Source organism: Pongo pygmaeus, chromosome 7, assembly GCF_028885625.2.
Source record: "Pongo pygmaeus isolate AG05252 chromosome 7, NHGRI_mPonPyg2-v2.0_pri, whole genome shotgun sequence".
Lineage (NCBI taxonomy): Eukaryota > Metazoa > Chordata > Mammalia > Primates > Hominidae > Pongo > Pongo pygmaeus.
The window spans coordinates 115,494,070-115,507,688 of record NC_072380.2 but is presented as its reverse complement, the minus strand read 5'-3'; the positions used below and the strand labels follow the sequence as shown (position 1 = coordinate 115,507,688).

The 13,619-nt window shown below is 37.1% G+C and overlaps 1 protein-coding gene across 1 annotated transcript in view; it reads right to left on the bottom strand.

Annotated features, from left to right (window-relative positions):
• ATP6V1C1 (ATPase H+ transporting V1 subunit C1) overlaps window positions 1-13,619 on the bottom strand; it is a 48,649-nt gene that overhangs the window by 18,120 nt on the left and 16,910 nt on the right. The window contains exons 2-5 of the mRNA XM_054498655.2: window positions 10,569-10,739; window positions 9,133-9,200; window positions 2,634-2,719; window positions 440-534 (exon numbers count right to left, since the gene is read on the bottom strand). Of these exons, the coding sequence (XP_054354630.1) occupies window positions 440-534; window positions 2,634-2,719; window positions 9,133-9,200; window positions 10,569-10,700 (381 nt within the window). The 5' untranslated portion in view covers window positions 10,701-10,739. The remainder of the gene's footprint in view (window positions 1-439; window positions 535-2,633; window positions 2,720-9,132; window positions 9,201-10,568; window positions 10,740-13,619) is intronic.

Sequence of the window (13,619 nt, the reverse complement as noted above, 5' to 3'; positions counted from 1 at the left end):
AAATAGTCAGAAGGGGTCAGAGAACCCATAAGAGTTTAATGTTTGAACAAGTATTGTATGCACATAAACATACCTCAGTGACTACTATCACCTACCTGAATGACTAAGAAATCTTAATAGACTCCAATTTCCTATTCTACACAATCTCAGGTACCTTAAAATTTGTATAAATACAGAGTTTTCACACTTTCTTAAACACTGTTGATGTAATATTTAAGTTAATTACATAACTAAGTATTCAACTTAGATAATCTACACATGAAAGTGTTATACTTTTTAACATCTTTTAACGTCTAAAGTTGTAGTAAGGATCTCTTCTATCTGTGAAATATAATTAAGTTGCCTTATCAAAACCTAAAAAGTATTTCATAGTGAAATCATAAAATAAGCAAAGCCACTATAAATCAATGTGTCCTACTTGTCTCAAGTATTACCTTACCTTGGCAATTATTTCAGAAATATTTTTCAGGGACTGCTTGATTGGATATTTGGCCATGTCCCACTGGAACCTTGTTATATAAGTAACCAAGTCCACTGAAATAAGGGAATAAATTCATTACTGAAGAAAAGCAATAGAATTGTTCAGTTTTTTACACAGCAATATATTTTAATGCTGAAATTGGCACTGAGGAAATCAGCAAAGATGTCATTTCTGAAGAATCCTGATTAAATGTGAACTATATTAAGTAACATGGATTAATCAAAATTTCTACCTTGTAATCTCCTCTCCTTACTCAAACTTTAATACATATTAAGATGCTCCTTCTAATTTGATTACTTTAAAAATGAAATATGTACATATTCCTAATATGCCTCATATGTAGGAGACACAAAGATTAAGAAACTACTTCAAATTATCTCCTCAGTAAGTAGAATTTCACAACAGCATGTTCTTTCTTTGATAACTCACCCAAACAAACTGAAAATAAACTTGTCTATTAAAACCATGTGATGATTGTTTCCAGGAGTCCACATTTTAACAATTTTCAAAACATGGACACTTTCACTTTCAAATGGAAAGAATAAAACACGTAGAGCTAAAAAAAATACTCAACAACTTATTCCTCGGAAGTTTAGTAATCAAAGTGACTTCACCCCTAATGGGATCAAGAATGGTGAAACCAAATGGTAATTATGGCAGCACTGACGGAAGTAATTCATATAAAAATATCTTTCTCTTCTCAATATCTCCTTACATAATACCAGTCAGTCAACAACACAGATGGTATTTCCAAAAGCAACTCTATCTAGATGCACTGCCCCTCTTGGTCAACCACCATTCCAACTACTAGACTGACTGCCCTAGTTCATAAAATACATAGAAAATAAGTAAAGGCAACACAAATTAATTTATTAATATCTAACATACCTTCTGTTCTTTCTCAAAACACAAATTAACAGACACAGTAAACAATGAGATCAGAATTACTTGATAACAAAGAGCAAGAATAAGTTACTACATTTTTAACTGATTAAATATTTATTGAGCAGCTATTATTTGCAAAAAGAAATGAGATTTCAGGAACACTGGATTTAAAATATAATAACCTTATCAGAGTAGGCGATCCCATAGAGAATGAAAGGAAAGGGTTACAAAGGGTTATTTCCTTCTTCTTTTTTTTTTTTTTTTCTTTTTTTTTTTTTTTGAGACAGGGTCTTGTTCTGTCACCCAGACTGGAGTACAGTGGTACAATCGTAGCTCACTGCAGCCTTGAACTCCTGGGCTCAAGCAATCCCCCCCCTCAGCCTCCTGACTAGCTGAGACTACGGGCATATGTCACTATATCCAGGTAACTTTTTTCTTTTTCTTTCTTTTTGTTTGGGTTTTTTAGAGACAGGGTCTCCCTATGTTGTCCAGGCTTGTCTTGAACTCCTGCACTCAAGCAATCCTCCTGCCACAGCCTCCCAATGTGCTGGGATTACAGGCATGAGCCACCATGCCCAACTCATTATTTCCTATTATAGTAGCATATCACTAAAGATGGGCTAATTTTAAATGAAGCAAAATGCTAAAATGACATTTCATAAGAAAACAAGAAATGCAAGTACAAATAACAATGGGGTCAGAATCATCTTTCTAAAGTCATTACTACATAGAGCAAACTCTATGTAAATACTGGCTTCTAGCTACAGAGAAGTCAGTAGGCTATTTTACGGGTATTAAGTAAAGAAATGGCAAAATCATATTGGGGGCACTATTTTGCAATAAAATTAATAATTTCTGTTCTAAGGCTTTAACAATTATATACTATTAAATACAAAAACCTACATAAGACAGCAGGTATTCAACTGGAACAATGCTGAGATATACAACTTGGAAACTTACTTGCAAATGAGTGAACAAATGGAACCTGGAAAGAACTAAGGCAAATCTACAATACTGCTCTTGCAGGAGACTTGGCATCATATTATAAGCTACATTATATATTACGTAAGACTGTCTTCTATGAGATTATGTTTCAGGGATGTACCTGGAAGTATCACCAAATTCAGTAATAATAATTGTATTTTAATGGCTTTCTATTGTATTTAGTGTCCTTTTCTGTAGACTTTTTTACATTACTTTTTGTTTCTGTAGCTTAGTTATTTGCTTTGTATGAGTTAATAATGATCAATCATGAGCATTAGCTTACCTCCATTAGCCAACAGATTCTCTTGAACTTTGTCTTTGCTATCTTCCAATACATCAGCCATGTATTGAGCTACTTTCTTAACCACTCTGGGGAGGAAAAAAAATCAACAACCATTTTCAGGAAAAAGATCTAAATTCCATTCTATACGATGAACATATTATATAAAGACATGAATTTGACTATATGTTCCCATTATACCTATCCATGTAATACACAATAAATGGATCTTACCTTATAATGTTTTAAGGATAAAATGGACCAAGATTTTGTTACATGCAAAAATCAACAGAGTAACTGTAGAGTTTTAAGGAGACTACATGCAATGTGTCTCCTAGTCTAGAAAGAAAGTCATGGGAAGCTAGTGAGAAAGAGTCTGTAAATAGCCATATATTTATATGCCAAGAAACTAGACAATTCAAGGACTGAAAACAAAGGAGGAGGCTGAGAACTAGCATTCACTATGTTCCTATGACATGCAAGACACTGTGCTTTCCCTTAGGAAGAAAGGAACCTGACAGGGAAGAGAACGTAAGCAATAGTCATGATGAAAAACTAACTCTTACATTATTAATTCATTAACTGTTTATTGAGCATCTACTATTTACAAGGAGCTAGGCTATAGAGGAAGCCATAATGTCAAAACTATTAGGTTGGTGCAAAAGCAACTGCGGTTCTGGCCATTACTTTAGGAAAAAAAAAATGGCAAAAACTCCATTACTTTTGCACCAACCTAAACCAAGGCACCTACATATGACCTTGTCAATTCTTTCATTTATAAGACACTGAGGTATAAAAGAATAAGTGGCTTATTCAAAGTCACAAGACCAGTTAACAGCAGAGCTGTGACTAGAAACACGTTGTCCTGACTTTGGAGTCCAGCGTTCTCTTCCTTATTCCATGTCTGCCACTAGGCCCCGGGTGGGATTCAAAATCATACAAGACAAAATCACTACCTTCACACACTGCTTAAAATCTCATTGGAAAGATACAAAAATATATAAATTACTAAATATAAAGCAATCTGAGGTCAGTGCCAGCTGAGATTGCCAGGTTGCAGACAGAAAGAGAGAAAGGAAAAAGCGATCACTTGCAGCTACTGCAATCAAGAAAGCCCAAAGGCTCATGAGTAGGGCGATGAAGGACAGAAATGGTTTTACAAGGATGATTACATGGGAAGAAAGCATATTGTTGCCATGGGGCATATTATGAGTCATGACAAGAGGTGGAAAAGCAGTAGGCATCCAGAGAATGGTAAGAAGTCCAGACTGACGGGAGCAGCAGGCTGAGAAGTAGGGGAGCTTAGGCTAGGAAAGTGGGATGCCAGATTGCAGATACACAGCCTCTGAAGCTACACTCTAGACAGGGATGTAACACAGTCGAAACAGGGCTCAGAACAAGTATTCTGATGACTACATGCTCAACAGCTAGGAGGGGAAACTGGAAGACAAATTAAGAAATTCCTGTAATGGTTTTTTTTCCTTAAAAAAAATGTGTGTGTGTGTGCGTGCATTTTTTTTTTTTTAAGAGAGAGTCTCACTCTATTGCCCATGTTGGAGTGCAGTGGTGCAATCATAGTGCATTGCAGCTTTGAACATCTGGGCTCAGGTGATCCTCCTGCCTTGGCCCCTCAAGCAGGAGGGATTACAGGTGTGAGCCACAGCCTGGCTCGTTAACAGTTTAAACAAGAGCCAATATGAGCCAGGAAAGGTGACAGAAGAGCTAAATTTAAATGACAATCCTATGCTGAGTGGTCTCAAACCTAATAATCAGAACAATTTCAGAAATAATGATGTAAGTCCTAAGTCTTCAACATGTTTAACTTGAGGTTTATACATATACTTGCCTCTGTCTCCAAAATTCACCCATTCCTTCAAAAGGGACAAATCATTCTCATAAAATTTGGCAAGCATCTTGTAAACAGAACCATTTGCTATGAACATTCTAAAATGTTGCATGTTTACCCACAGAAGTACTTCAGAGTGTAGAATCATCTGGTGTCCAATTTATAAACTTAACGTCGCATAACCCAGAACTTCAAGATCTCCCTATGCCTATTTACAAGAGGATCTGTGTCAATGTACACAATGTCACCTCAAAAATATCTGCTCTAATGATTACATTTTTAAGAAAGTATAAACTATGATTTACCACATATACCATATTCTACAATATTTGGCCTTTAACACTTGGAGCATTTAAGTCATTAAGCTATCATCTGTCAATACTACCAAAGTCTAACAACGACATGATTTTTAAATTCCTCGTATCTTTCAGGAGGACTGAAGATGTGCTTGTCAAACAATGCAGAAAAGAACAGCTGACACACTGCATAAGTAACTTTAAATTCTACTCACTAAACTAACTACATTTGTCTTTAATACTTTTCAGATTCCTTCCCTAAAAAATCTGAGCTGGCTAGGCACAGTGACTCATGCCTGAAATCTCAGCACTTTCTGAGGTGGGAGGATCGCTTGAGGCCAAGAGTTTGAGACCAGCCTGGGCAACACAGCAAGACCCCATGTCCACAAAAATAAAAATAAAAAAATTAGCTGGGTACGGTAGTGCAAGCCTATAGTCCTAGATACTCGGGAAACTGAGGTAAAAGGACTGCTTGAGCCTAGGAGTTCGAGGATGCAATGAACTATGACTGCACCACTGCACTCTAGCCTGGGTGACACCAAGACCCTGTCTCCAAAAAAAAAATAGATTTTAAAATCTGAGCAAACTTTAAATTATATTCAGGACATCCCATTAACAATTTAAAGATAAAGAACTATAAAGCCATCAAGGTGACTAATAAGGGTACAAATAAATGTTAATAATTATATTCTCAGGGACCTCCTTTCTCAATGTCTCTTTGGTTGTCATAACTTGTAACTGTAATGAGGTAGATGAGACCTCAGGGAAGACTCACTCCAAGGATGACAACTAAAAAAAAAAGTTCCCTCACATTTTTTTCTCTTTTTTTTTGAGCAGAGTCACGCTCTGTCACCCAGGCTGGAGTGCAGTGGCACTATCTCGGCTCACTGCAAGCTCCGCCTCCCGAGTTCACACCATTCTCCTGCCTCAGCCTCCCAAGTAGCTGGGACTACAGGCACCCACCACCACACTTGGATAAATTTTTGTATAGTAGAGACGGGGTTTCATCGTGTGAGCCAGGATGGTCTCGATTTCCTGACCTCGTGACCTGCCCACCTCGGCCTCCCAAAGTGCTGCGATTACAAGCACGAGCCACCACGCCCGGCCCATTTTTTTCTTAATTAAAAATGTATAAGCAAGGAACCAAGAGACTATTCTTTCCATCAGTTAGTGCTTTGAGTGCATCATAATTATTTTCACTATATTTATAATAATTCATAATAATCATTTGCTCTATATGAATATATGGAATTATAATCCTAAAAGTTGCTTTTCCTTTCATCTTCTCTTTCCATTCTAATAGCCAAGTGTCTGGTCCCAACTGAGCTTTTACTATCTCTTAACTAACCTACTGTGAAACTGTCTGCTAAGTGGCCTTCTTGACTCCAATATTAAAGAACATCAAGACATCCTTAGATCTGTTTACTTCCTCACTACATGGTGTTATGTTAAAAGATCTCTCTCTCTCTCTGTAACCCTGACCTCAGTCTCTATTGCCACAGCGTCGCTTTGAGGTGGTTCTATCAATTCCGAAAAGCATTTTAACAGCAGAAATGAGAAAATCTTCTGTATAGATTTCAAGAAAAAATTCCCTTCTATCCAAGCCTATTATTCCCTTAAAGCTTCAATCAAATGTACATTTCTGAGAGTCTCCAAATTCTGTACTTTACAAATTACACCTGTGTACCTAAACTCTAAAATAAAATCTTTGTATCCCCAGAGTTGAAGGAACTGTAGACTGATTCTGCCAACTAATCAAAATGCAGTTATCAAAGAGCCTATAACCATTTTCAGCTCAAATAGACATGTTCCTGAATTTCAAAAGTAATAAAAACTGCAATTTAGAAAAACTCTTCCAACTGAACTTTGAAGACAAAAGCATAACCATCTTCAAATAAATGGAGTAACATCCCATATTCATGGATAAAGACAATAATATTAGAATGATACTACTCCCCAAACTGATACATAGATTCAACACTATTCTCATCAAAATTCCAGCTGACTTATTTGCAGAAATTTGACACTGTGATCCTAAAATTCATACAAAAAGACAAAGAACCCAGAATGTCCAATCTTGAAAAAAAAAAAAAGTTGGAGAATTCACACTTACTGATTTTAAAACTTACTACAAAGTTACAATAATCAAGACAATGTGGTACTGGCATAGGAGAGAAACATAGATCAATGAAACAGAACTGAGAGTCCAGAAATAAACCCTCATATTTATGTTCAATTGATTTTCAGTAAGGGTGCCAGGACAATTCAAATGGGAAAAAACAGTCTTTTCAACAAATGGTGCTGGGACAACCAGATATTCACATCCGAAAGAATCAAGTTGGACCCTTACCTCACAACATACATAAAACTTAACTCAAAATCAATCAAAGACCTCAATGTGAAAGCTAAAACTATAAATCTCTTAGAAGAAAACATAGACATAAAATGGTACAACCCTGGATTAGACAATGGTGTCTTAGATATGATGCCAAAAACAGAAGCAACAAAAGAAAAAAATAAATTGGACTTCATCAAAATTTAAAACTTTCGTGCTTCACAGATACAATCAAGAAAATGAAGACATGGCCAGGCGCGGTGGCTCACGCCTGTAATCCCAGCACTTTGGGAGGCTGAGGCACGTGCATCATGTCAGGAGTTCGAGACCAGCCTGTCCAACATGGTGAAACCCCATCTCTAATAAAAATACAAAAATTAGCTGTGCATTGTGGCAGGGACCTGTAATCTCAGCTACTCGGGAGGCTGAGGCAGGAGAATCGTTTAAACCCAGGAGGTGGAGGCTGCAGTGAGCCGAGATCTCGCCACTGCATTCCAGCCTGGGCAACAGAGCGAGACTCTGTCTCAAGAAAAAAAAAAGAAAATGAAGACAACTCACAGAACAGGAGAAAATATTTGCAAGTTATATATGATAGGGGATTTATATCTTGCATATTCTGTATAAAGAACTCCTACAATTCAATAATAAAAAGGCTAGCCAATTAAAAATGGGCAAAGGATCTGAATAGACACTTCTCCAAGGAAGAAAAACAAATGGCAAAAAAACACATGAAAAGATACTCAACGCATCACATCACATCAGCCAACAGGGAAGCACAAATTTTTTAAAATGAGATATTATCAGCCGGGCGCGGTGGCACACGCCTGTAATCCCAGCACTTTGGGAGGCCAAGGTGGGTGGATCACGAGGTCAGGGGTTTGAGACCAGCCTGACCAATATGGTGAAACCCCATCTCTACTAAAAATACAAAAAAAAATTAGCTGGGCATGGTGGCGGGCACCTGTAATCCCAGCTACTCAGGAGGCTGAGGGAGGAGAATTGCTTGAACCCAGGAGGTGGAGGTTGCAGTGAGCCGAGATCATGCCACTGCACTCCAGCCTGGGTGACAGAGCGAGACTCTGTCTCCAAAAAAAAAAAAAAAAAAAAAAAAGAGATATTATCTCGTATCCCCTGGGATGGCTATAATCAAAAAGACAAATAATAAAAATAATAACAAGTGCTGGCAAGGACGTAGAGAAATGAGAATCTTCATACACTGCTGGCGGGAATATTACACAGTGCAGCCACTCTGGGAAACAGTCAGTTCCTCAAAAAGCGAAGCATAGAGTTATCATATGACCCAGAAATTCCACTCTTAGGTACATACCCAAGAAAAATGAAAACATTTAAGAACACAAACTTGTACACAAATATGCACAGCAGCATTATTCTTATAAGCCAAAAAGTGGACACAAAATAAACGCCCATCAACTGATGAATAGATTAATGTGATACGTGTGTATACATATATAGTGGAATATTAGTTAGTAATAAAAAGAAATGAAATACTGATACACGCAACAGCTTGGATAAACTTCAAAACATTATGCTAAGCAAAAGAAGACAGTCACAAAAGACCATGTATTGTATTCCATTTACAAGAAATGTCCAGACCAAGCAAATCTATAGTGGCAGAACAATTTGTGGGTGGTGGGGACAGTAAGTAACTGCTAATGGGAACAGGAATAGAGGATGATGAAATATTTAAAACTGATTGTGGCAATGGTTACACAAGTCTGAATACACTAAGAATCATTGAATTCTACAACTGAAATAGGTGAAATGCATGGCATGTAAACTATATCCCATTAAAGATAGTAAAAAGAGAATCAGCATTTTCATATTTCAAACAGGTGCATTTTATGTAAATTGTACCGTCATAAAATTGATATACAAAGGGAAAAAAGTCGTTTTCTAAAACCATTCCAATAAGCAGAGTATACATGTGATAATAAACCCAGTGTCCACGAAGCCTGATAATAGTGTCTCCCATTTTGCTCTACTCCATGCATGTAAGTACATTACCCTTCTACAAATGCATCCAGTTTAGCCAGTTCATCTGACAAGCCAACCAAGACATCCAACGTGCCAACCTAAAAGGAAAATATATTCTGTTATTTAGATTTAGGTGGCATCCTTTTTTAAAAAAAACAAGATAATATATCTTGACTTAAAGTTCTCACAAATCTTAAATTCTCCCTATTTTATTTCATAATGTGTAAGTATAGTTAAAAGATGTTTGCCAGACATTTCAAAGCTATTTATATGTACAAGATAATCCTTTAATTCATGGGTACAAGCACCACTTAAGACTTGACTCCTCAAAGACAGGTCTGTGCTTGTACTATTCAATGACACTGGATCATTTGAAGTCTTAGTTTATAACACAGGCTCTTAAGTAGGAGGTCCGCGGATGTGCGCTAGAGGGTCTGTAATTAAATTTGCATGCAAAACTGTGCACAAGTGAGTACGTTTTGGAGGAAACGTCTTGTCTCAAGGTATCCGTAACTCCAAAAATATTAAAAATCGGTCATTTTATTGTATTTATTATTTATATTTTTGAGACGGAGTCTCACTCTGTCACCCAGGCTGGAGTGCAGTGGGATGATCTTGGCTCACTGCAACCTCTGCCTCCCAGATTCAAGTGATTCTCTTGCCTCAGCCTCCCAAGTAGCGGGGATTACAGGTGCCTACCAACATGCCTGGCTAATTTTTGTATTTTTAGTAGAGACTGGGTTTCACCATGTTGGCCATGCTGGTCTCAAACTCCTGACCTCAGGTGATCCACCTGCCTCAGCCTCCCAAAGTGCTGGGTTTACAGGTGTGAGCCACCATGCCCCACCAAGAATCAGTCATTTTAAATATTTCTTAAATGAATGCTGCCTACGACTCCCTCATTCAGTTAACCAGCAAAATGTCAGTATCATGATCTTTTCCATTCTTTACAAATGTTCCATCAACTGATTACTGGACACCTGCTTCACTTTGAGGCTGCTAGATGACTGATCTTTGATAGAGTGAATCTTACATAGATTAACCAGATTAAATAACTGGGTTAGATTTGCCAAGTATGATTAAGTAGGTGCCATGGTAACACATTTACAATGTAAGAATCAGCATAATATAAATTTACTAACAAAAACTTCACCATGATATTTAAGAATATATTACTAAGAGTTTTAATTTCTGAAAATCGTATTTATGAATGTAACACATCAAACATTTTCATAAGATTTTTCATTGCAATTTAGATGAGCACAAAAAGCCTAAGTAGAGAGACATTATTTCAATTTGGTAGTTTACTTCTAAAATTTCAAAGAAGACACATTTTAAATCATGCCAATGGCTGGAGAGGAGGTTTTCTTTGGAAGGAACCTGGGTATCTCATTTCCACTAAAAGAGAGAACTGGCCCTCCCCTGGATGATGAACTCATATGCAATTTTGCACAATGCAGCTTCACCTTTAAGTCAGGAATATTGAACTTGGAAGTGACAGCAAGATTATTGTTCTTTGAAGTTGCCGCATGCAATTTCTCCCATGTTTGCTGACAGGTTTTCTCCCCAGGAGCAGATATAAGCCAGAACTCAGTCATGTTTGTTACTAGGTATTTCCTCAAAAATCAAGAGAGATTCTGAAATGTAAAACAAACAAAAAAATACATTTAAAATCATTTGTTTCTAAAGTGTTTCAGAATCATAGGAGAAGTTATAACATATAACCTGTTTCAAAACTAATCTAATGTTGGCATAGGATCTCAAAGTGAAATTTACCTACCTCGAAGTAAATCTATACAAATGGTGAAAAAATGATTTATTTATGATACTAGGAAAGTGAGGTGATAAAAACCTAATATGTGAAGTACCTACTTTTTTCATTATAAAACATCCTTAATGGGAGTTAGCCAAGAAGTGAGATTACCCAAAATACCAGCCACCAATAGTTTCCTTCAACCAACAAAGCTGGAGAGTTACAAATTTATAGGTTTATGTTAAACTTTTTTTTTTTTTTTTTTTTTTTTGAGACAGTGTCTCACTCTGTCGCCCAGGCTGGAGTACAGTGGCACAATCTCAGCTCACTGCAACCTCCGCCTCCCGGGTTCAAGCGATTTTTGTGCCTCAGCCTCCTGAGTAGCTGGGATTACAGCCATACGCCATCACACCCAGCTAATTTTTGTATTTTTAGTAGAGACAGGTTTTTGCCATGTTAGCCAGGCTGGTCTTAAACTCCTGGCCTCAAGTGATCCACCACACCCAACCTATCTCAAACTTTTAAAGCATACAACCAAAATAGGAAATTTAAAAAAAGAAAAAAAAAAGCATAACTTTTATCTTGGAGAAAGAATTTAATTGAATCAATGCATTTATAAACAGAAGTCACCAAATAAATTTGTCACATTGGCTTAGCAAATCCTACATGGCCAGTAAATTTGGTGGTTAATTCTAATCCATAGTCAACCTAGAGAAATCTCCTCAAATCTTTGATGCATAGACTTAGTTGCCGTCGAACATTTACAAATCTGAAAAAAAAAAAAACTCTTGCCAATCTGCTTGGCTATTTTAAAATACAGGGAGCTGAAGAGGGTGGCGTTAATATAACATTTTTGGATCTGAGAGGCAGGCTGCAGATCCCCCTTTCCAAAGAGTCCCATTAAGATTCACCTAACCCTCTTCTATAATCTCTTTTCCTCCTCCTCCTCCTTCCCCTTCCCACACACACAAAAGGGGGAAAAAAGTACAGAGACAAATCTATTCAGAATCTAGGTAGGTAAAGCACATAAACACAAATGATAAAAATCAAAGTATTATGGTATCATTATTTCCATTTTAATCTGCCTTCATGAGAACCAACATAAGCTTTCTGCTAACACTGCTTATTTAACCTCTCCTGAAACTAATATTCAATGTCTCTAAATCGAATATAACTATCCTACAAAGTTGTCCTGAGAACAAAATCAGATAATTAATGTGAAAGAGTTTATAAATGTAAATTTCCTTTAAAATGTAAAGTATTATAGTTAATCATAATGGACTTTCATAATTACAGTAGTCCTAAAATTTAAAGTACCTGCTTAAAGTACCTATGAGTAGGTAATCAGTGCTACCTACTCACTACAATACCATTGAAAGTGAACTTAACATAGATGCCATCTTGTTATTTTTTCTAAATACTGTTTAGAGAGGATCTACCATATAAAAGGTACTGCTCTAAATGCATTATTATCTCAATTCATTTTCCCAACACCTCTACGAGGTAAATATCATGCTTCCCATTTACAGAGAAGAAATGGAGGTTAAACCCGGTACAGATGTAGACGGTGGTATTAAATGAATATGTTAAGAAACTATATTCTAGAAAAAAAATTTTAAAAAAGAAACTGTACTGTATGTGGACTTTTCTAACATTACTGATGAAGTTAAACCTTTATCAGCTCTACCTACACCTTCTCAAATGAAAGAGCTACACTTTCCCAAATGGCCAACAAGCTAAACACAAGCTTTTTAGTGACAGCCAGTCTGGTCAGAAAACAGCACAGCTTAACTGGCCATCCAAGGATGGAAGCTACTCATGAGCACCACGCTCTAACGAGGCCATCCAAAGATAAGTTTTGAACAGAAGCAAAAGCAAAATCTTCATTAGCCTACCCAAGAAACTTCAAATATTGAACTTTAAGGCTATTATACTACCATATTCTTTTCCAACCTGATTTTTTCATTCAACCTATTTTTAGAATTATCCAGTGATCATTAATTTTAACTGATATATGGTATTCCATTATATGAATAAACTAAAATTTATTATCTGCTTCTTCCTGGAATGACTTAAACTGTTTTTACTTTTTTGCTATTATAAACAATTCTGCTGTGAACAATGTGTACATGTCTCTCTCTCTGTGAAAGATTTTCTCTGGGATAGATAAAAGTAAAATAGCTGAATTACAGGATATGTCTTCAAAGATGGAGGCGACATGTCTTTCCATGCTCCTATGCAGTGTGACTTTGCCATTCCTTCCATCAAAAGGTGGAGCTGGCCTTGCGACTTGGTTTGACCAATAAAACGCATGGAAGCCACACTACGCGAGTTCAGGGCTCAGACCTCAAGAGGCCTTGCGTCTTGGACCACTGCCCTCAGACTACCACATAAGGAAGCCAGTCTAGCCTACTGCAAGTGATAAGGCCACATGTAGAGAACCAACAACCAGCATGAACCACCAGACATGTGACTGAGGCCATTTTGAGCCCTCCAGCCCAGCCAATCTCCCAGCTGAATGCAGCTGCATCAATGAGTCCAGGCAAAACAAGCAGAGGGACTACCCCAACAACTCACAGAATTAGGAGAAATAAGAAATCACTGTTTTAAGCCACTAAGTTTGGGGTAGTTTGTTGTGCAGCATGAGACAACTGACACAGACCACTGCCAACTCTTTTGGGTATTGCCAAATTGTTCTCCAAAGCCCCTACCAACTTAAGTTCCTAACAGCAGAGTAAGAGTTTCTATTTCCACAACTGAAAAA